The sequence below is a fragment of the Anser anser genome, assembly GCF_964211835.1.
Source record: "Anser anser genome assembly, chromosome: 5".
Taxonomy (NCBI): domain Eukaryota; kingdom Metazoa; phylum Chordata; class Aves; order Anseriformes; family Anatidae; genus Anser; species Anser anser.
Window position 1 is genome coordinate 43,239,429 of NC_139725.1, and position 20,269 is coordinate 43,259,697.

The window sequence follows — 20,269 nt, forward strand, 5'->3', positions numbered from 1 at the left end:
ACTGTTGTATTGTGTTGTATTCTATAGTTCTTACACAATTGTTCATTTTGTGGATGCTTGTTGCTGCCTTCCCTGTGCTGTGCCTCCTGCTGGAGAAAACAGACCAGGGCAAGCGCACTTGCTGCTGAGAGCACAAGAAAAAGGTAGGAAATCTATCGATATTGGCTTGAGTTTACAGTCTGGATTCTTCAGTGCCTGCTTCCACTCATCACTAGAAAGCTGTGCCCTTGTGGTGGATGGGGAGGATGCTGTGTAGCCAGGCATGGTATTCCTACAGGATGAAATGTTGGTCTCAGCATGTTGCAGTTGGCATTGATAAGCTGAGACACTTCTCAGGACTGGGTACCCCACTATACTTAAAGCAGCATGGTAACTTCACAAAGAATGCCTGCAGGGCTTTCAACAGCACCTGGAGACCAAAGGGACAGGCAGGTGGCTGGTTCTGCCAGAACAGTATCTCCATCTATTGCTTAGCCCTCAGCTAAGCTTATGAAGTCCACAGGGTTGGAGGCAGAGCACATTTTAAGGGTCTGTTAACACCTTTCTTTCCTTACTGCCTTGAAGGTTTTTAACTTTAAGACATCGGGCAAAGCTTGTGTTTTCTCTCAGGGTCACTTTGTTAGGTAGATTTAGATAATGCAGTAGGGTCAAAAAAGCAAAACATTAGTCAGGAACAAATCAAAAATATTTTGTAATTGTTTTCCAGCCTGAAACAAGGAATTAAGTAGTAACATGTCATTAAACAAAACAAAAGGAAGACTCTGTGTTTAAGGCTCCATAAAAAAAAAAGAAAGGAAATAGTAAGCTGGTTGGTATCTTCTTTACCTAGTAGCTTGGTCATCAAGGCCACATAGGGTTTCCTGCAATTTCTGCCAGCACTCCAGAAATTTCATACCATAAATCCCAGATAGTTCTCTACCTGTGAGCTGGTTTGAAATGCCAGTTTCATCAATTGATGCTGTTCCAAGTCATATATTAACAAACCTCTGTAGTGCAGGTGACTGAAAGCAGATGTCTCTCCTAAACAGAACAGCAGTCATTTCTAGCTCCTGCTCTACTTCCCCTGGTAGTTAAATGCTCTGTGTAAACCACGGTACTGTCAACACGAGAGGCTGGCATCATCCACTGCCACCTTTGTGCCCTGAAGCATGGGGGCTGGGGTATTCCCCTGGAGGGGCTGACAGTGGGGCTTTAGCGTGCCCAGGAGAGAACTGTCCTGTTTGATGGGAGAGAGTCCTAACACCCAGACTCTAGCATTAAAGTGGGCAGTACTCTTGTCCTCTCCTTGCTTATGACTTTATTCCCCAAATTACCATTTTCTCCAGTACAGTGCAGCTATCTCATAATGAAGTAAAGCTATCTGGCAAATCTGCAGATAGTTTTGGGAATGCTGAAACTACACTACTTGAAATGTGTAGAAGTCTGAGTGTATTGTACAAAATATGAAAATGTGAGTGAGAGCAGAAGATTAAACCTAAGCAAGGGCATTGGGACCTGCAGCAAAGCTGCCCAGATTTGGAGTCATCTCGAACAGTAAGGTGAATTCTCACTGTGTATGTTTGCCTATTGCCCTCGATGAATCCTTTTCTAACATAACCAGGAAAAGCTGGGAACGTTTTAAGTCTGAGAATGAGCGTAATAGTCTCTGCCTCTAGGACTAACTTACAACTGCCTTCCCATTGGGCCACCTGGATTTCTGCCATGACAGGGAGCTCAGGAAAAAGAAACAGAAATTGCTTACGATAGCAAGGCCCTCTCCTGGGAAGTAGAAGCATCTGGAGTGTTGCACTCTTGCCTGGGGACAGGCAATGAGCAAGGATGTAAGAAGTGTGAGTACTGATGGAAAGAAAAGGGTTATTTGGGGCTGGACAATTATCAAGAGTATGGGATCATGCTAAGAAGAGGCTAGATTGAACCTCCAGGAAATGATCCCACTGTGAGGGCAAGGGTCCGAAGACAGGGTGTGGGAAGCAGTTCTGTGAAGGCAGAAGGGGGAGAGATAAGATAAATCTTGCATCATCTTTTCATATCTGTCTTTTCAGATACCATACACCAGCATGAGCTGGCAGTGGGCTCTCTAGAGCCATTCCTTCCTGTCTCCATAGTATCAGGGGCTTCACAAAACTGGGGAAAAGGATGCAACTGGACAATTGCTTCTCACTGAAAGAACGCTCCTGAATTCCCCAACTCCATTGTACTTCTGCTTTGTCGTGAACCGAAGTGTGCAGATGTAGCTGAAAGCTTGGGTGCAGATGTCACTTATATGGCTGCAGTTCTGACCATAGCAGTGGATGTTATAGAGCTCACATCACTGATTTGGTCTCATTTTTAGCTTCTCACAGACTGCAAGCTCCAAGGAGAGCAGTGGAGACAAAGGGCTTTCTCCTTCTCATAGCTAGATATCCTCTGTATCCTGCTCCTTGCTCTTACAAGAGCAGACTGTTCACAGGAGAACTAGATGAGGATGGTGGCCTGCCAGAACAGAGAACTGATAAAAAGTCTGCCCCATATCACGCAACTGCTTTGAAAGGAGCTGTGCAAGGCAATGAAGCAGCTTCTCTTGCATCTTGGTGTGTCTTGGGACAGTGCATGTGGTAGGGGAGAGCCCCATGTATCCCTTGTCATGGTGCCCTGACTTAAGGGAGGGGAGAATATTTATTCCCAACACATAGAGATGAAACTTCACTCTGCAAAATGGCCAAAGCAATCAGCGAGTGATGGAGTATCTGCTAAAAAGAAACCTGGCATTTAATTAACTTTTCAAAGTGCTGGTTCAGCAACCTCCATGTTTTACATTTTGAATATTGAACAAGCGTCCCTAATTGGAACTGAATTACTTCTGGGCTTGCTGGGGTGGAGAGCAAGGGAGCTGCCATTTGCCAGTGCCTTCCCCCCTCAACGTTATTATTATGAACTCCTGTTAACTCAGCTGGATCAACCCTGATTTACTGCAGCGACAGCGTGTCTGACCTGAACTTGGCCAGCTCAAGTGGGGCTCCTAACCTGCAAAGGCAACCAGATAATCTTTAAGCACAACCAGGGGCAGGAAGAACCTGTCGATCTCTCGGGGGTAGATAGACAAAGTATGCCTTCTTCTTCACTCCTAATATGCTGACCTCCGTACTCAGGTAAGGCAAGCTTTACCCACAGCTGATGGCAGAGAGGATGAAAAAGGATCTGAGAAACTCAAAAAAAAAAAATAAAAAGACAACAAAAAAACAGTGTGTGTTGCTCTCACTGTACCCGTGTCTGGCTGTCTTTGGGATCTAAATGATTCAGCTTTAACCTGATGCATTCAGGGACTTTGGTTCAGTGATTACTCAGAACTACTTTTTAAAGGAGCATTGTGTGGTATCAGACCCAGGTGCAGGAACTGTTTTGCACATTAAGAGTGATATAGGGAAAGGTGTGCTTTTTTAAAAAGTTTTTCTAGCCTTTTCTAAACATAAGCCTTTCCTTGTCTTACAGGTCAGGAAAAAAGCATGTGGAAGAAGTAGAAGAGTAAGTTCCCCTTGTTGCTAAGACTTCTTTTACAACTTTATATCTGTTTTCATGGAGAAGGGGCATGCAACTCTAAATTCATGTACACCAAGATCTGGAACATGGGAAGGATGCAGAACCTGGCATGAATTCATGTCGTGTGTCCCAGTATGGGTCAGGACTGGTCACTCTGTAGTTCCCTGGGTGTGGAGTAAGATGACGGCTCTGTCACTCCCATATAATGGAAAGAGGGAGAAGCATCTGCTTTCCCAGCAGATTCACACCAGCCACTGCTGTCTAAGCCATTGTGATAACCTAGGGGTTTGTCTCAGGTACAAGGCTTGTGGGGAAAAAGGGGTCACAGGATGCTTTTCTGGCCTTGCATTTGAAATTATTTCCTTCTTGTGTTTTGCTGCAGCCATCGTCTCAGACAGCAGAGCCTGGAGGTATCAAGTGATGGAGGAGGTAAGGATTACCTACTTGACTGCAAGAATTGCCTTCATGCATGTCTGGGGGTTCTCCAGTAAAGTGATCAGAGGCATCTGGTTAGAAATGGCAAGGGAATGAACCACCCTGGAGGGAAACAAATGTGGTAGCTGCTTAAGTTTCCCAGCTGCTGAAATGGGGAGAGAGAGCAAAGGAGATAGAGAGGAGGAGGAGGAAGTGAGCCTGCAGTCTAAGTCTGGCTCTTCATTAAAACAGAATAACAAAAAGCCTTGGGGAAGAAGGAAAGCGTCAAGGGGACACTTTTCTCTGTGATTACTTCCATATGGAGAATAGTGCACTGGGGTAAGAAGAGAGCTAAAAGACCAATAAAAGGGTAAGAGCAGGCATAGAAAGCACTGCTGTCCCCTAGTTTAGGTGAGAGCAGGCTCTACTTAAAGCCCCTCTTGTGTTTTATGATAACACCCCAGTCTTGTGCCAGTCAGGACGAGTGCCTGCACAGTTCTCTTGGGGCCTCTGTCATGAGAGAATTCTTCATTTAAAGAATCCACTTGCCAAATGCAATATCTGAGGGCATAAGCTAAACATATGTACTGGTAGGTTATCCCACCCCATCCCTCTACAGGCTGCTGTGTAATCTACTGGACTCCTGACTTACCACTAGTTTTCTTTATAGTTTATATCACTTACTCTTCTAGCACTGGATAAACCAAGAAAATGCTCAGGAAAAATCCACAGTATGAAGTACTATAAGACTATGGACATAGAAATTCTTTAAAGTCTCTAGGAGCTTCCTAAATTTTCAAGGGCTAAGAATTTTATACTGTGTATAAAATGTTGCGTCTGTAAAATATCTTCAAGTATTTGAAGAATTAGTAGGAGTCACAAAGGATCAGACATCAGTATGGTTAATGAGACTGAGTAGAAGGCTTATTTGGGTCTTCCAGACAAATTAAGCATTACAACATATGACTGCCAGAAGTGGCACCTTCACAACACTGGCATCATCAGAATAGACTTAATTTCCCCTCTGGGAAGTTTCTTGGGCTTCATAGACTTCAGCATACATCAGTGAGGCTGATAGCCTGTTCCGAATAGCCCTTTGACTGTTTGCATATGTGCTGTCCTTCTCACTGAAACTTGGGCTTATATGCAGAGTATAACTTTCTTTGCTAACTAAGTGTAAAAATGCTTGCCACATGTTAGCAGCATGTGACTTTTAGTGCTCCCACACCTCAGGTAATAAGTACAGACTAGAATTGATACAGAATGTGCCATGAAGACATGGTAAGTCATAATACACTTATTTATCTGTACATAACCTATGGTTAATAGTTGATTTTGGATTGTTTGCTATTCAGAATTCATTTTTAGATTATATGTATGTGTTAGAAGGATCCTGCTAATCTTGCTGTGGTTCCTACCCAGGCAGTTTCTAGTACAGTCAGGTACGCTGGGTTGTAGATCTAATTTCCAGATGGAAAATCTCTAAACGATCAGTGCATTGCATGCTTGCGGTCCTATTTCTACAGGGAGTGCAAACAGGCTAATTCTGGGAGAGCTGCTTTCTGTGTGGGCTTAGTAATTGCAGTCAAGAAAACTGATGTACAAACAAACTCCAGAACCTAATTAAAATTAATTTTGTGAATAAGCTGAGAGATATAAATAATTGCCCAGTGTAGAAGGCAGGGAGCAGCACTGCGCAGTTGTGCTGTAAATTGAGCCATATAGGCCTGCCTTCACGCAGACCTTCCTGGTGTGGGGGTCCTCAAGGATGGGTCATGGTTATTTTGTGCTGCATAATGTGTTAGCTTGTACGCCTTAATATGAACAGGTGTGGTTGCCTGCTGATTGCTGCTGTCAACCAAGACGTTTGGATTGCCTTCCTTTAACCTGTTAGAAAGGTTAGCTCTACCATTCCATTAACATTGCTTGTCCCCCGTCCAACCTTTTATTGAAAGAATGAAAGACAAAACTGTGTGCACTTAAAATGATAGCGCTATGTATCTGAAGTGTGCTCAGTTTTGATCATTTGTATGGCACTAATGACCAGAGGCTCAGAATTTGGAGTCTATTGGAGGAAGCATTAAAAAAGCATAGGCCCTGGACAGAGCCTACGGTTCGGCATGTGGAGAACGGAGGGAAGGTGTCACAACCAAGTGGAGACTTTAGGTTTTATTACGCCTTGTAGTTTCAGAAGTAAAACTAGAATTCTCTCACTACCATTCGTACTGTGCATGAAATAGCATCTGATTACTCATCTCCATGGGATTTTGGGAGAGGACAGTTGCTTCACAGACTGTGGGAAGGCTGAGGAAAGACCAAAATAACCTGGAAGGTCGTAAGTGGGTGGTCCAGACAGGGACGTGCATGGAACCATCAGCAGTTCTAGCCACTCCTTGCAGGTGCACAGGGAAACCCAGAAGGTGCAAGTCATCCATAATGCACAATACAGACTGTCAAAATCCTACAAGTGCAGTAAGTACCTTGGCTCAGGCTTTGCTCAGAATTCATTTTCTTTAATCCATATTTTTTCTTCACATAGGAAGATAGGAATTCATATAGGAATTCTTCTTATCCAGGCCAAGAGAGCCATTTTAAAAAGGAGCCAGTTTTGAGTTTATAGGAAGCAAATAAATGTGTTTTACTAAAAGCACCATTTGCTCCTGTAAAACTCCAAGCTGGAAAGACTGATTTGAAAAAGTCTCTCCAGCAATAGTTCTGGTGTGTCCAGTTGACGGGTTTTTGGGTTTCCTACAGCACCTGCTCTGAGCTCAGCACCCATCCTCCTGAACAGACACTGGGACCTGTTAGTACATAGGCATAGAAAATGGACAACATATTTTTGCTAGGCTGATGCGTGTCCAACTGAACCCTGGCATGGTGGGGCCCAGCTCCTCGGCACCATGGGCTCCTGCTTTAACAGGATTTAATGCAGCACAACTTGAGGAATAATAAACCTTCATAAGCAACAAAAAGGTGTTTAATTCCTAGAGGACAGGCCTAGTTGAGTCACTTTTGGCCAGGGGCAATTGGGGGCTTAATGCTATGTATGTAGCAATCTGGGCAATCTGAGAGAGAGGAGTTTAAGGGTAATTGCTCAATTTTCTGTCCATGTCAACAGGGAAAATGGGCAGCAGTGACTGAGCGCTGCGCAGCAGGGAAACTGCGTGAGATGGGAGATGGGAGACTATCAGCAGAGTTTAAGAAGTGCTGTCTGCAGAGCGCTATTTCCTTCTCTGCAGCATTCAAGATCTGCTTCTCCCCAGTACAGACTGTTTGTCATAAAGTGGGAGAACAGACAATTGAGTTCACGTTGAAGGGCTTTCCCTTTCCTTTGCTCCTTTCTCCAGCAGGACAGTAGAGTCTCTGCTTCTGCTTTGCTTGGGTATTTCATTTGGCTTTACTCGGTTTGTGTGTCTCATTCTGACATGCAGCTACAACGGGCTGTTTCCTGTTGGGGTGAGAAGTACTGGCATTTCTCTCTGCCTCTCCGCCAGCTACGTCATCATGCTGGCTAAAAGCTTCCCCTTTGTTCCTTTCTTGTCCACCTGTTCTGCACTGCTGGGTTGCACTCCCCCAATGCCTGTATCTTCAATACATTGCCCTTGGACTTTTCCCCTCAGCACTGCAGTGGGGGCTTGTTAGCTGAGATCGGCACCTCTCTGCAAGCTCTCCTTCCTGCACAGACTGTTTCCCCGTCTTCAGAAGTCCCTTCCCCTTTTCTGTCTGTTACTCAGGGGATGCACAGCTCCTAGTACAGGGCTTCTCTCGGAGGACTGGGCTGTGACACGTGCGATTCTCTGTCTGTGGGAACAACGGCTTGTTATTTTAAAGCAGATAGTGTGTGTGAATGAGAGAGCTGATTGAAATGAAAGCCTGACTATGCTATGCAGACAACCTGAACCTGACCTGCAGGTGAGGAAAGCTGCAGGGAGACAGTCACTAGATCTGTGCCCTCAAGGCAAAACCCCTTCCTGCCTGCTGGGAAGCCTCCTCAAGGAAGCAGAGCTAACGGTGAGACCTCTCTATACAATGTCAAACTTTTAGAAGGACTTCTTACCCTTCTAGCATGTGGCAGTAGCTCCTTTGCATTTGAACAGAATGAAAAAAAAAAAAAAAAAGGAAGAGAGAGAGAGAGAGGGAGAGAGAGAGAAAGAAATGGGCACATGCCATGGTCCCTGCATCCTCCTGGGGAGTGACATCTGCCTGTCAGGTGGGAGGCAGCCCTTACGGGATATCTGGCACTTGGAATAAATAGAGCCATAAAACACCAAACACCTCACAAACTGCATGCAGGTATGCACCAATGATGAAATTGCTCCAAACAGAGCTGAGAGTAAGAGCAGGGTGTGGGTTATTGCTGCCTGCATCATTCCTGACAAAGTTTGCTGGTTGCTTCCCCGGAGAGCTGCTGTTTTTACAGAACGCACCAAGTGCTGGTGGATTCCAGGGACTGTGACTGCAAGGAGTTTGTGACAGAGAAAGCAGCTCTACTGGCCAAGCATTAGGCAGAAGGGTAAGAGGAACTGCAGGAACTGTCAGGGAGATGGTGAGTGGGAGCTTCAGACGCTCGGGAGACAGCACTGGGAACAGTTTGAGCAGAGCTAAATGGACTCAAAGCACTGTGCATCAGTGCAATGGAGATCGAGAGGAAAACAAGGTGTTTGGGACGTTGTGTGAGTGGGCTGAGAGGAGCCTGGGGCAGGGTGACAGAAACTGCTGGGTTTCTTGGATTCTGCACTGTGACTCTGTGTGTGGCGCTGTCAGCACACCAGCACCCTCCCCTTGGCTGCTCCCATACAGCACTGCCCTGAATCTCTGTGCAAGGGCAGTGAAGGGCAAACTCAGACCAACCTGAAGGTTTCCCCTCTGCTGCTGGTCCAGGCCAGCCTGAACTCCTCCAGGGACTGCTGACAACATTGGGATCTAGAGCCTCTGGTGTTCGGGGAAGTCTCTGCCTTGGCAGGCACAGTGAATGGGGTGGAGCAGATAACATATCCCAAGAGATGTGGCTGAAGTGCTGTTTGGAGTGGCTAACCACTTGTCAGGGGGGCAGTGGGCAGTTTAATTGCAAGGGAGCAAGCACAGCTTGTTTGGGGCTGAAAAAGGTGGTCTGGGTGAGCATCTTCCACCACTAATTTTGCGACATGGTAGATACAGAGCCATATTGGTCCTGTGATTGCTGAGTCCATAAGTGTAGTTGACGGACTAGGTTTACCTAAAACACCCTTTAAGAAAAAGCTCTTGAAAGATGATTACAGAATTGAGACACCATCATTTAAAACTGCCTAGGGCAAACTTCTTTGAAAATTGCAGCAGTGGAGGGACAGAGAGAGAACCGCGTAGCCCTTGATTGTAGTGTCGTTCCCTCAGGACCCGTTCCCCCTCCCCCTTAGTTTCTCATCTGATATGAGAGAGAGCAGCAGTAAGATTCCTCATCTGTCTTATGAAAATCCGATTCTGAGTGGCTCTGATCAAACCCAGCTGGCTGTCAGCAGCGGTGGCCTTCTGTGGAGGGAGGGAGGCTTCTGAGGAGTTGCTGGATGTGGAAATGTCATGGGTGCTGCCGATCAAAGAGGCATTTTTTAATAAATATATATAAGAAAAAATAAAAAAAACCTAAGGATTTAGCATAAAAGAAATGTAGTTTGTCTTGTTTTTCCAGCGTTACATGAAGAGGATGAAATAGAATCAGATACGGCTGCTCCTGAACATACTTCCACGGGAGCATTTGAGAAGCTTCTTTCTCTGCCACACTAATGCTCTAACACAAAATCACTCATCTCCAGTGTTATTGGGGAGGATTTTGTGCTCCTGAGTCCACCAGACCCTCCCTCGGTACCTCATGCCTTCTCATCTGCTGCCCCACCACCTCCTAAGTGTGTTCCAGCGGGGGAATACTGCAAAGGAGCTGGGAACAGCTTTGAAAAGAGGAAAGCAGATGTTACTGGAAAGGAGGGCAGGGACAGTACTCTGTCAGTGGGCTGTTGGTAAGGCTGGGCGGTGTCTGGGCACTGCAGATGCTGATAACCTCAGGAATATGTTGGACTCTGGGTCCTGAGCCTGGCCTCCACTCCATCTGTCCTATGCTGCTGGTGAAAAACCCGTGCATTAAGAGGTTCCTCGTCTTTTAAAGCTGCCAGTGCCTGGTCTTCTTGCACAATACAGCACAGGCTACTGCCTGTTGAAGCCCAGCACAGAGCTCAGGGACTCATCTGCCACGGCTCCTTGGTTTGCATTGTAGCGAACCATTCCTCGGTTTGCTCCTGGCATTGCAGCAGTGTATCTCTGCATCTCTCTTCGTGCTTCCCAGGGGCTGAAACCGAGCAGAGGCTTTGTGGCAGTAGCAAATGTGCCTGCCGCCTGTCCCAGCAAAGTGTCACATGAGGCAGAAGTCATACTGTGCTGGGCAGTCTGAGAAAGCAAGGCGCTTCATCAAAGCAAGTCGGATGTCTCAGTGAACCACCCGACCTCCCAGGCAGTCCTCCATCTAGCTAGCAATATCCTCAGAGCGTTGTGGCTGAATTAAAAATGATTTTGTCTGATGCCTCTGTAAGGCAAGGCTGGACGGTCATCACTGCATCTACTGCATGACCCACATACGTCCTGTGAGTCCCCTGACAACTGCCCACTGGGTGACTTTTCCCTTCAGCTGCCTAGGTTGTGCTGTTACTGTTCTCTTCTCAAAAGGGTGTTTTGGGGCATGGGACAGTCAGGTTATCCTCTGCTTGTCTCAGCTTTTAAGGCAGCGCCGTGGCAGCTGTGGTACCGCCTGCTTTTTTACCCTGCTGTTTTCATCTCCCTGCTGGCTGATCAGGCACGTACACCATTCAGTATCAGCTCGCTGCTAGGGCAGTTTCAATCAGGGAAAGGTATCCCCGTGAAATTAATGTCCCAGCGTCCAAAGATGTATTCTTTATCCTCTCCATTTGCCTGCTGCTCTCTTGAGAAAGCTTCCAAGAGGCTTCAAGCTTGTTTGTGTGTTCAGCAGAAGCTGTATGTGTCCCTTGTTCCTTATGTTTTTTTGAAGATTTTTTTGCCTGTTGCTTTTCACTTTTTTCTTTAAAAAATCCTTTTTGTTTTTTTAAATTCTCCATTTTTCCACTTAGAGAGAAAAATTATTTCTTGCATTGAGATGCGCTAATTAAAGCCATTTTCTGGTATTTGGTTACTGAAGTGTTTGATGTCTCTCTGACAAGACCATGAAATGCACGGAGTGTCCACAGGGACAGAATTTGCTGAACACGGTGCTTTGTAAATGAGGGGACACAGTGTCGCAGCAGCTCATGAATATGAAACGCCCATGATGCTACCTCAGTGGACTTGAGAACACAGATGAATCCTGTCATGTGCTAAATGAGACCAATTTCTTTCACTTAACTTCATCTTCAATCAGACCTTCTTCCATTTGCCTGTTTAAAATTCCCCAAACGTGATGCAGAAGGTAACAGCGTTCAGTAAAACAAAGTTTTGCAGCAGCAGAGATATTGTAATTATCTCGTTTTTACATTTTAGGAGCAAGTAACTTAAACTAAAGTTAGTTTCGTTCTCATGCCTGCTTAGCGGCAGGGGACTGCCAGCTCCAGAAGCCGCTGCCCTTTTTGTTCTCTGGAGGTGGCAATGTGCAGACAGAGAGGACAGCTCAGTCCCCGCTGCAGGAATGCCTGCTCTGAGCTGGCCTCTGGAAGACGCACACGGCTGGAAGAAGTGGATCAGACGAAGTGCGATGGAGGCATTCTTTTGGAGGCATTTTGAGGTGTGTCAGGGTTTTGGCTCAGGTGACTCTTAAAGCAGCTCGGTGAGCAAGTAAGTGGCAGCCACACAGCTGAATAACTGCAGGCCTGACCCGGGACTTGCTTTTTACGTACACCGATTTATTGCCTGACCTTGAACAGATTCCGTCTGCCCCCGCTTTGTCTCTAACAAAGAATTCGGTTCTGTGGGGCTAGGACCAGATCTTACCGTGAGCTTGCAGCACTTTGAGGGACCCAGCCTGCAGGTGTTGCTACTAAACCAAAAATCAGCTCGACCTGGGAGGGGAAGTGCAACTCCACAACCTGCAGGAGCAACTGGGCTGTAGGGTGGTACAGGCTCTTCCATCTCCTGCTCATCACTTCCTGCCGTTGTTGTCCTCGGCTGTCAGTAAGTCGTTTGCCAAGGGGCAAAAAGGTGATGGTGCTGGCACTGTATGCACTCTAGCATGAACACACAGAGCCCTGCTTTAAAAATGTGGCTTTAAAAATGGCTATTCCTTGTTTATTGTTTCGCCACCCATTTACAGCATGGATCACCCTCACTTTTTTCCCTCCATCTTTTCCTCCTTCCATTTGTACACTTCTGCCTTATGCTATTAATGTCTTGCCGTAACTTAGCCATGAAGTTTTTGGGTAAGATCTACCTCAGTCTAGCTATTGTAATAAAAATACTACTTTTAATTATACCCTGGGATTTAGGTGTTTGGAGACAGTATATTACAACTCCCCTGTTAGCCAATAATTGGTCCTGGTGTCTCCTACCCCACCATAACGCTTCGTGGATGCACTGATTTTGGTTTCATTTCTTGATAGTTTACTCTTGTTCAACATATCTAGGGGACAGAGGGGAGTCTGCAATGGTCATCCAGCATTTGGTGCTCAGTATTTTACATCTCTACCACGAGCTGTTTCTGAAGCTAATATCTTGTTTCTTTTTGGGCTGAGAAGTCTGTGGGGGAAGGCTTTGTTTTATTGTGTTCACAGTCATTTTGAGCAATAAGGAGAAGCCTCATCCATTTCTCTCTAAGGTCACTGTACACACTGAGTTTTTTGTTACCCCCTTCACCTTCTATTACATACACATCTCTTCTGCTTCTAAAGCACTACCTGGCAGGTGTGCCCACCAGTTCTCCCCTCCCTTCAACTAAAATGAAATTAGGATACTCAGGGGGAGTTGAGTGCTATTTTTAGGAGCATTCTCTCTGTTATCTGCCATATGAAATTGGGATTCACAGTTCTGTCTGGGGAAGACCGTCTGAGGGAGGCTGCATAGGAAGAAGCATTCCCCTATAGCACAGGGCTCATAGGCCAGCTGGAAGACCAAGGTCAGTAATGTGGTTTGTACCCAGTTTGTTTCCCTATTTTAAATTCTTTACTAGTAACTCAAGTTTTATTTTAATGTTTCTTACTATTATTATCATATCAGTTTGTTCTGATTTCAAAGTCTGCAGGAAAGAATGTGGAAGTGAGAGAAGAAAAGCTGAAGCTGTAAGATTTTCATGTGGTTTCTGAGATTTGCCTACAGTTTTGATAAAAAAAATAGTTGTTTAAAATGATATGGGGTCTTCTCTCTTCTCCAAATGCAGCCAAATTACGCAGAAAGAAATAGGAAAAAGAAAAACCTAAAGCTAGTCTGCAGAGAATCACCTTTCCTTTCCAGGTTTTGAAGCTATCCCTTCTTTTCAAGTTCAAAACATTTTGTTTTCGTAATGCCCAGGCCATTTGTTCACTTGCTTGCAGTGATGTGGTAGCCATGAAGGTGTTCCCTTTTGCACACAGGCAGCTCCTTAACATGTAGGTATGTTGTGAAATCATTTCTAAAGCTTATGGGGACTTACACGGGGACTGAATCCAGGCACGGGAGCCTGGCAGTAAATTATGTGGTAAGATTCCTCACCAGAAACACAGGCTTGTCAGTGTTTTGGAGAAGGAGCAGAAACCCACATACTCAATAGGAGGGAGAACAGTGGGTCACAGGGCAAAGTACACAGAATGGGAGTTTGTAATGGAGCCTTGTTGTTGGAAAAAGCTAAAGCCTTTTCCAGCTGAATGCATGCTGCACTGCAAGACTGGGAGAACATGGTCCCGTGAACGTTTCTGTAGGTACTACTATTACATTTAAGTAGTCTCACTACACCTAATGGGAATATTACAATAAAGAATATACATATATTCTTGCAGCACTGTCGCCCATGTGGTACAGTTGACATAGTGCCATGACTTGGCTGCATTACCAGAAAAAGCTTACTGGAAAAAAAAAAAAGAAGAGATGTAAACCCTAAGAAGAGTAACGAGAGCGATCAGGGGGCTGGAGACTGAGTGAGGGGGAAGGTTGGCTACTTGTTGATAAAGTGAAAAAGGAGACATTTTGAGAACTGTAAGGAGAGAGAAAGGAGAGGAATTGTGGAGACGTGGCACCACAGGAATTGGCAGAGGGAAGGGGAGGTTATGAGTAACAAGTGAAATTAAGACCCAGATATTTCAGGCCTGATTTGCTATTGATAGCAGTTAGCTTATGGAGCTGATATTTTCTTATAATTTGCCATGTTTTTGTTCTGTTTCCTGTCAGTCTCTGTCAGTCCTAAAGGGCATTGCCTCAGCCTAGAAATGGACAAAATCGCCTGCACTTTGCAGTAAGAACAATCGTGCAGTTGCCTTTGTTGGAGGGGCTGGAAGGAGCCCCCAGAGCATTTCTACTTTTTCTGTCTGTAGTATTTTCAAAGAGTCTATAAAACATTGGAGCCTTGAATTTCTTTTGGAAAGAATTTCTATGTGATTGCCTGCATTTTGGTAATACAGAGCAGAGGATACTGGGCAAAGAGTTTGGGAATCTCTCCATGGAATTCAGCGGCAATGAGATAAAGTCAGCACTGGCAAATCCAGGACTCTTCAGGAACCTGCAAAAATGGAGGGTGCATCACTGATCAGGACACACTAACTTTACGGTTTTCTCTAGTTCAAAAAGAGATCAACAAAAGGAAAAAAAAAAAAAAACAGGAAGAAGGGACCCCAAAAAGAGCACTGAGTGAAGAAATTCAGTTTGCTGTGAACACCTTCCACAGCTGTGCTGCCAAAAGAGGATAAGGATCTGACCCTCTCCTTTTACAGGAAATGCTGCCCGGTGGTTGAGAGTAGCTCGGCTCCCAGGTTGCTCTTCATTTACTTTTGTTTGCTGAGCACCCTTCACAGTCTCCCGATGAAAGGGGTGAAATAGATCTGGAGAGATTAGGGTGTTTCTCACCCCCATGCTCATTTGCCCGCCCCTAGCAGGGCACGTAGGCACAGTGCTTGCTTCCTGCCCTTGGGCCAGCCTCACCGGTCTGTACCCCCCTTGGTCTTTATTGCTTGTATACAGGGACTTTCTCCCACATTATCTCAGAGCAGCTTCTTTCACAGGTCAGTCTCTCAGACAATGGAGATACTTTTATCCTGTAACTGCATTTTGTTACAAGTTTTACCCCGAGCTGGGAGCCCCTGCAGGGAAGAGCCGGCAGGACAGCAGCTTCTGCTGGGTATGTCCCTACATGCAGAGGGGGGCAGACGTATTGCAAAGGCACAGGGACACGCTGGCGAGGCATTTCTTGCACGCACCATCTAAGGGACAGCCTGCGGGCCTGTTGCTGCAGTTTTCCTTTAAACGTCTTTGGGAAGTTCGCCGTAGCCAGAAAGCCGCTTTGCAGACACCTGTTCCTCGGGTGGCTGGGGAGCTCGAAGGCACAGCTCTGCTGAGATCGTCCAAGCTGTCACCGCCGTTTGCCTCGGCCTGGCTCTCGCCGCAGCCGCTGTCCCGCTCAGCCCTTCCACCAGGCAGCCAATTAGTGAGAAATCCCACTGTGTGGCCGGTGCCGAACGGCCGCCGCGACGAAGCCCAGGCTGACCCGTGGCCCGTGCAGCTGGGCCACGGCTGCCTCCCACCCCGGCGGCCAGCGAGCCTGGGGGATGGAGAGGGGACGGCAGGCAGGAGAGGGCAGCTGAGAGCCTGCGGAGCTCTGACAGGCGGCCGGACAAGGGGCTCTTCAGAGAGACCCTGCCCAGAGCGCCACAGGTGGGGACGTCTCTCCAGCTCCTGAATATTCATCTCAGCCTGGGCTGCAGAACTGGGCAAAGTCAGGCCCGGCCGCTGCTGTGGCCCGGCAGTAACACGGCCCCGCGCTGCTGGCAGAGGCAGGAGCAGCCTGCCTGCCCCAGCGCTGGAGGGGCCAGCTTTGTCCCCACCATGTGTGAGGGAAACCTCTTCCCAGAGCTGACCACCAGCATCTCCATGGTCTGAGTGCTCAGGGACCATGGAGAACTTTAGTAGCCTTCAGTCTTGAAAGGAGCTCTGCGCTGGCATATTCTGTCCTTTGCTCCTCCAGTTACTTTCCTTTTTCTTCCTCTCTCTTTTTTTGCCCTCTCTATCTCCAAATGTTTACAGGACAGACCAAAAAGCATCCAGTGTTCCCTGAGCCTTGCTCTTTTGGCAGGATTCACTGTGCACCCAGTTTTTCCTGCTCTCCATCCTTCTTTTGTTTCTAGCATCCTTTTTTGGTGGAGCAGCTATGGTCCTCATGCTGGGAATATCTAGTGACCCTTATCAGCTATTCCCGATTCACACTGGAAAAAAATAAAAGATTTATGACATTACAACTCGGTGCATCTTCCCTAGGCTTTGTATCAGCTGGACCACCAGCACTTCCTTCCTCAATTATCATGAAGATCACAGGTCTCTGCACAGTCTGAGTCCCAGCCAGCATTTCTTTCAACATGTAGGTTCACATGGCTTCTCCCAGTTTCTGCCTCATGTCTCATTTCTAACTGATTCTAGGAAACTGGTGGCTGAGCTAAGCAAACGATAACGCATCTCATAGGAGGCAAGTTATTGCCAGTCTTAGGACAATGGCAGGTAGGCAGCCAGCTTTTTTCAGCTTCAAGGTTGTCTTCAAATTCAGTCCATGGCTATTGAGTGCTACCCAGCCTGAATCTGCTTCTCTTGTCAGATTCCTTTTGACTCCAAGCATTAAAGCTTTACCTTCCTTTAATATTAAACAATATATTTTTAATCATTGCTAAATAACTGCCTCATGTTTTCCTCTAATAAGAGACAGGCTGTTTCATATCTGTGAAGCAAGGGAGCCTTTGTCTCTAGCGAGAGGAGAGCACAACACTTCCCACTTACAGCTGCTGCTTTCTCTTGTTGCAGACATTCCTGTGATCCCTGACTTGGAGGAAGTCCAGGAGGAAGATCTGGCCATGCAAGTGGCAGCTCCCCCCAGGTAAAAGCACTGCCAGGTGCTCTGGAGGCTCTCATCTGCAGTGCAAAATGGCTGGTGAAATTAAACTCCATTTTATCTCGTGTGCTGTGGGTGTTGGTGGCAGTGCCATTCAGCAGCAACTGATGCTGTGTGTTGTGGCGGTGGGGCTCCAGGCTGAACAGGGGAAACTTGCTTCCTACTACACAGAGATAGAAATTACTGCATGTTCTCTCTATATATACAAAAAAATACATTAGAGCAACACATTTGATATTGCAAAATCTAACTGAAAAGTTATGAGTTGCTTGATTTAAGGTTGCATGTATAACAAATGCCTCCGGTACACACGTATTTTCACGAACATTTTGTTTACACACTGTTTTGCCCTCCACAGGATATCCTTCTCACTCAAGTGCCTGGTTAATTTGCAAAGTGCAATCCTGTTTGAAGGTGTTATTGAAGGTGTTATCACAGTAGTCTTGGGATTAGCTCTTAGGAGACCAGTCAGTTTAAAAAAAAAAAAAAAAAAGTTTGGGGTCTTTTATCTTAAAAGTATCAGAAAATTCTTCTTTCTGCTATTGGGCCTATGGCCAAGATCATGGCCTAGGATTTCTGTTGAGCTTTGTCTGGAAGAGGTGGATATCTTACTCCTGACAACATATGCCTCTCTTACAAGTATGGAGTGGGTATTGTAATTAAATAGCTGTTATTATCATTCTATGATTATTATAATTAAGTGGAACTTTACAGTAGTGAATCAAAAATTACTTTTTCTCTCACCGGAGTTCATTTATTTGTTTTCTCTTTGTATAATCCCATCTGCTCTTCCTGTATCCATAGTCACTCTGCAATAGAAGACAAGTAATTTTCACGGGCAAACATAAGCAGAAGATAAATTAATACAGGTCTTCTCAGCATTGCATAACCTGCAAAGGGAAGCATGGCATGCCAGTATATTGCCTTCCTACCCCCTGACTGTCTTTGGAGCCTACATTTTAAGAAATTGTATTTGATAGCTGTTACTCAGCTCAGACATGGAAATTTCAAAGTCCCTACTGTTCTATAGCTTGTATGGCGAGGCTCTTAGGGAATGCTTTACTTCCCAGCTAGGAGAGTCATTTTGGCTGTTTTGTGCTGAGTATGTATATTTGAATGTTCACTACCTTCCTATTTTCTTTCTGGCCCTTGCATCTAGTTTGTGGATTTTCTCTCTGGCATGCCAGCTTCTCCAAAGAAGTCCTTGGTTGCTCCACGTCCTGTTTTTATGCACGTGTACAACCCAGCACACAGATTTGTCAATGGCTGTTTGTTTGCTGAATGAGATGTGCTTCCGTCTGTGGACACCGACCTCAAGTGTCCATGTTGGGTGGTGAATTTGAGACGGGTGTCCCCAAGACTCCTGTTGAAGCCACCATTCTCCTCAGATGTGATTCCACACTTACCCAGGCTTGTGTTTTGCCTATATCTGGTTGCAGTGTGCAGGTGAACCGAGTGATGACCTACCATGACCTGGACAAAGATCTTATGAAGTTTGCTGCCTTTCAGACTCTGGTAAGTGGTTGTTGCTGTGGGGTGACCAGTGCAACTCCCTCTCCTTCAGTTCCCCTTCATCCTTGACAGTGATATTCAGCTGCATAAAATACACAGCCAATGATCCAAACACCTTCCGGTCTGCCTGCAAGTCTTTTCCTCTTAGTTTCTTAGTGTCTGCAGACGGTGTGGTTATAGTATCTGTTGCTTGTATGAGGTACCTGGTATGAGGTGCTGTTCTAGATAAGGCTTATATAACTTATGGGGCAAAATATTGTGTCTGTATCTCTAGCAACACCATCTCTGGTGAAATGATGCTTTCTCTGTGTCTGTAAAGCTATGACTGTGTGTGTTTTCATAGGATGGCGAGGTTGACCTGAAGCTTCTCACCAAAGTTTTGGCTCCAGAACATGAACTACGAGAGGTGAGACTTTTCTGGAAACACCAGTAAGATAAAAGCTTCTTATATGTCTCAGATTGTACGCTGAAATTAGTTTGGTTTTTTTTTGGTGCGATGGAGGAGGGAGATGTGAGGAGGAGCCTGTGAAGAGAAGCTTGTTAAAGCTGATGTAGGTCTGTATGTAGGAGATGACAAAATCTCTGTGTGAGATTATGGCATCACTGTGATTGACCTCCTTCAGTCTTAAAGAGGTAATAAGGAGCATGTGAAGAGCCTGGTACTGCCACAGATCCCTACAGAAACAGTGCTCTGTTGTATAGTCTTTTGGTAGCCACTATGCTCTCCAGGTGGTTCTTCAGAGTGGTACAGAAGAACCAGGCAGGCGGCATTTAGGGTTGGTGCAGAGGGCAGTTTTAAAGCAGAACAGAAGAACCTCAATACAAACGGACAGGCTTGGGACTTGAAACAAAGGATTTCTGCAGCCCAGAACTGCAGATGCTTAAGTAGCCATGTAAAAGGGTGGAAGATTTCTATGGCTTCTCCTTGTACTCTGCCTGAGAGTATCTAAGCTTAACGATATCAAAAACATATCCTTTACTGAATTTGAGAACATGAATCATTCTGTCAGAATCTTTAAATTGTAGCATGGACTCACCTTTCATTCTCACTAGGGTTCCTATCCTAGCCAACAAAATCTTTGCCTTCCATGGCAGGGGCATCATTCAGAGCGAGTCACTAGTTTGGGAGTCACCAGCAACATTACAGCATGTTTAATCTTTTTCCTCTTGGTAGGATGATGTCAGCTGGGATTGGGACCATCTCTTCACAGAGGTATCCTCAGAACTAGTGACTGAGTGGGAGCTGGGACAGTCTGAGAGAGAGGACCACCTCAGTCTGCCCTAGAGCATTGGCACACCAGACATCTCCTCATACACACATTCACTGTAAATATTTTATCACTTTAATTTTCTATTCATGTGTTTGTATTTGAGAATTAATTTCAGACTGGAAATAAATAGGAGCTTGCTCCATAGGAAAACTGGCTCGGGAGGAGTTGTGGATATTTTATAATGAGACTCTTTGTTCTCCAAAGAGATGAAGAATTCCAAACACAACAAAATATCTGCTTATGAGCAGTCACTTCCACCTCACTGCAGCACCTCTGCAGCTAACTGCAGCAGTCAATCTTTCTTCAACCAAAATTTCAGCCTCTCTGGGGGACCATCTTACAAAGCCACAGAATGGAGTGTGGTTTTCTGTGATAGCTATCAGAGGAGGTTAGGTTGATACAATTTGTTTGCCTAGGACATCAAGATTATCATCTGCCCACAACAGATGCCACAAGTTGTCAGGATATGTGCTTTACATTTCATCCAGCAGCCTCCAGCCATCCCTTGCTAGTTTAACCTTCCCCTGGGACATCACCT

At 45.8% G+C, this 20,269-nt stretch overlaps 1 protein-coding gene across 2 annotated transcripts in view; it reads left to right on the top strand.

Annotated features, from left to right (window-relative positions):
* Positions 1-19,884, top strand: part of IFT43 (intraflagellar transport 43) — a 46,354-nt gene extending 26,470 nt beyond the window's left edge. For both annotated transcript variants that reach the window (XM_083837459.1, XM_083837460.1), the window contains 6 exons: positions 3,469-3,501; positions 3,899-3,945; positions 16,861-16,933; positions 18,388-18,463; positions 18,804-18,866; positions 19,635-19,884. In XM_083837459.1, the coding sequence (XP_083693585.1) occupies positions 3,469-3,501; positions 3,899-3,945; positions 16,861-16,933; positions 18,388-18,463; positions 18,804-18,866; positions 19,635-19,745 (403 nt within the window). In that variant the 3' untranslated portion in view covers positions 19,746-19,884. The remainder of the gene's footprint in view (positions 1-3,468; positions 3,502-3,898; positions 3,946-16,860; positions 16,934-18,387; positions 18,464-18,803; positions 18,867-19,634) is intronic.
* The last annotated feature ends 385 nt before the right edge of the window (positions 19,885-20,269 follow it).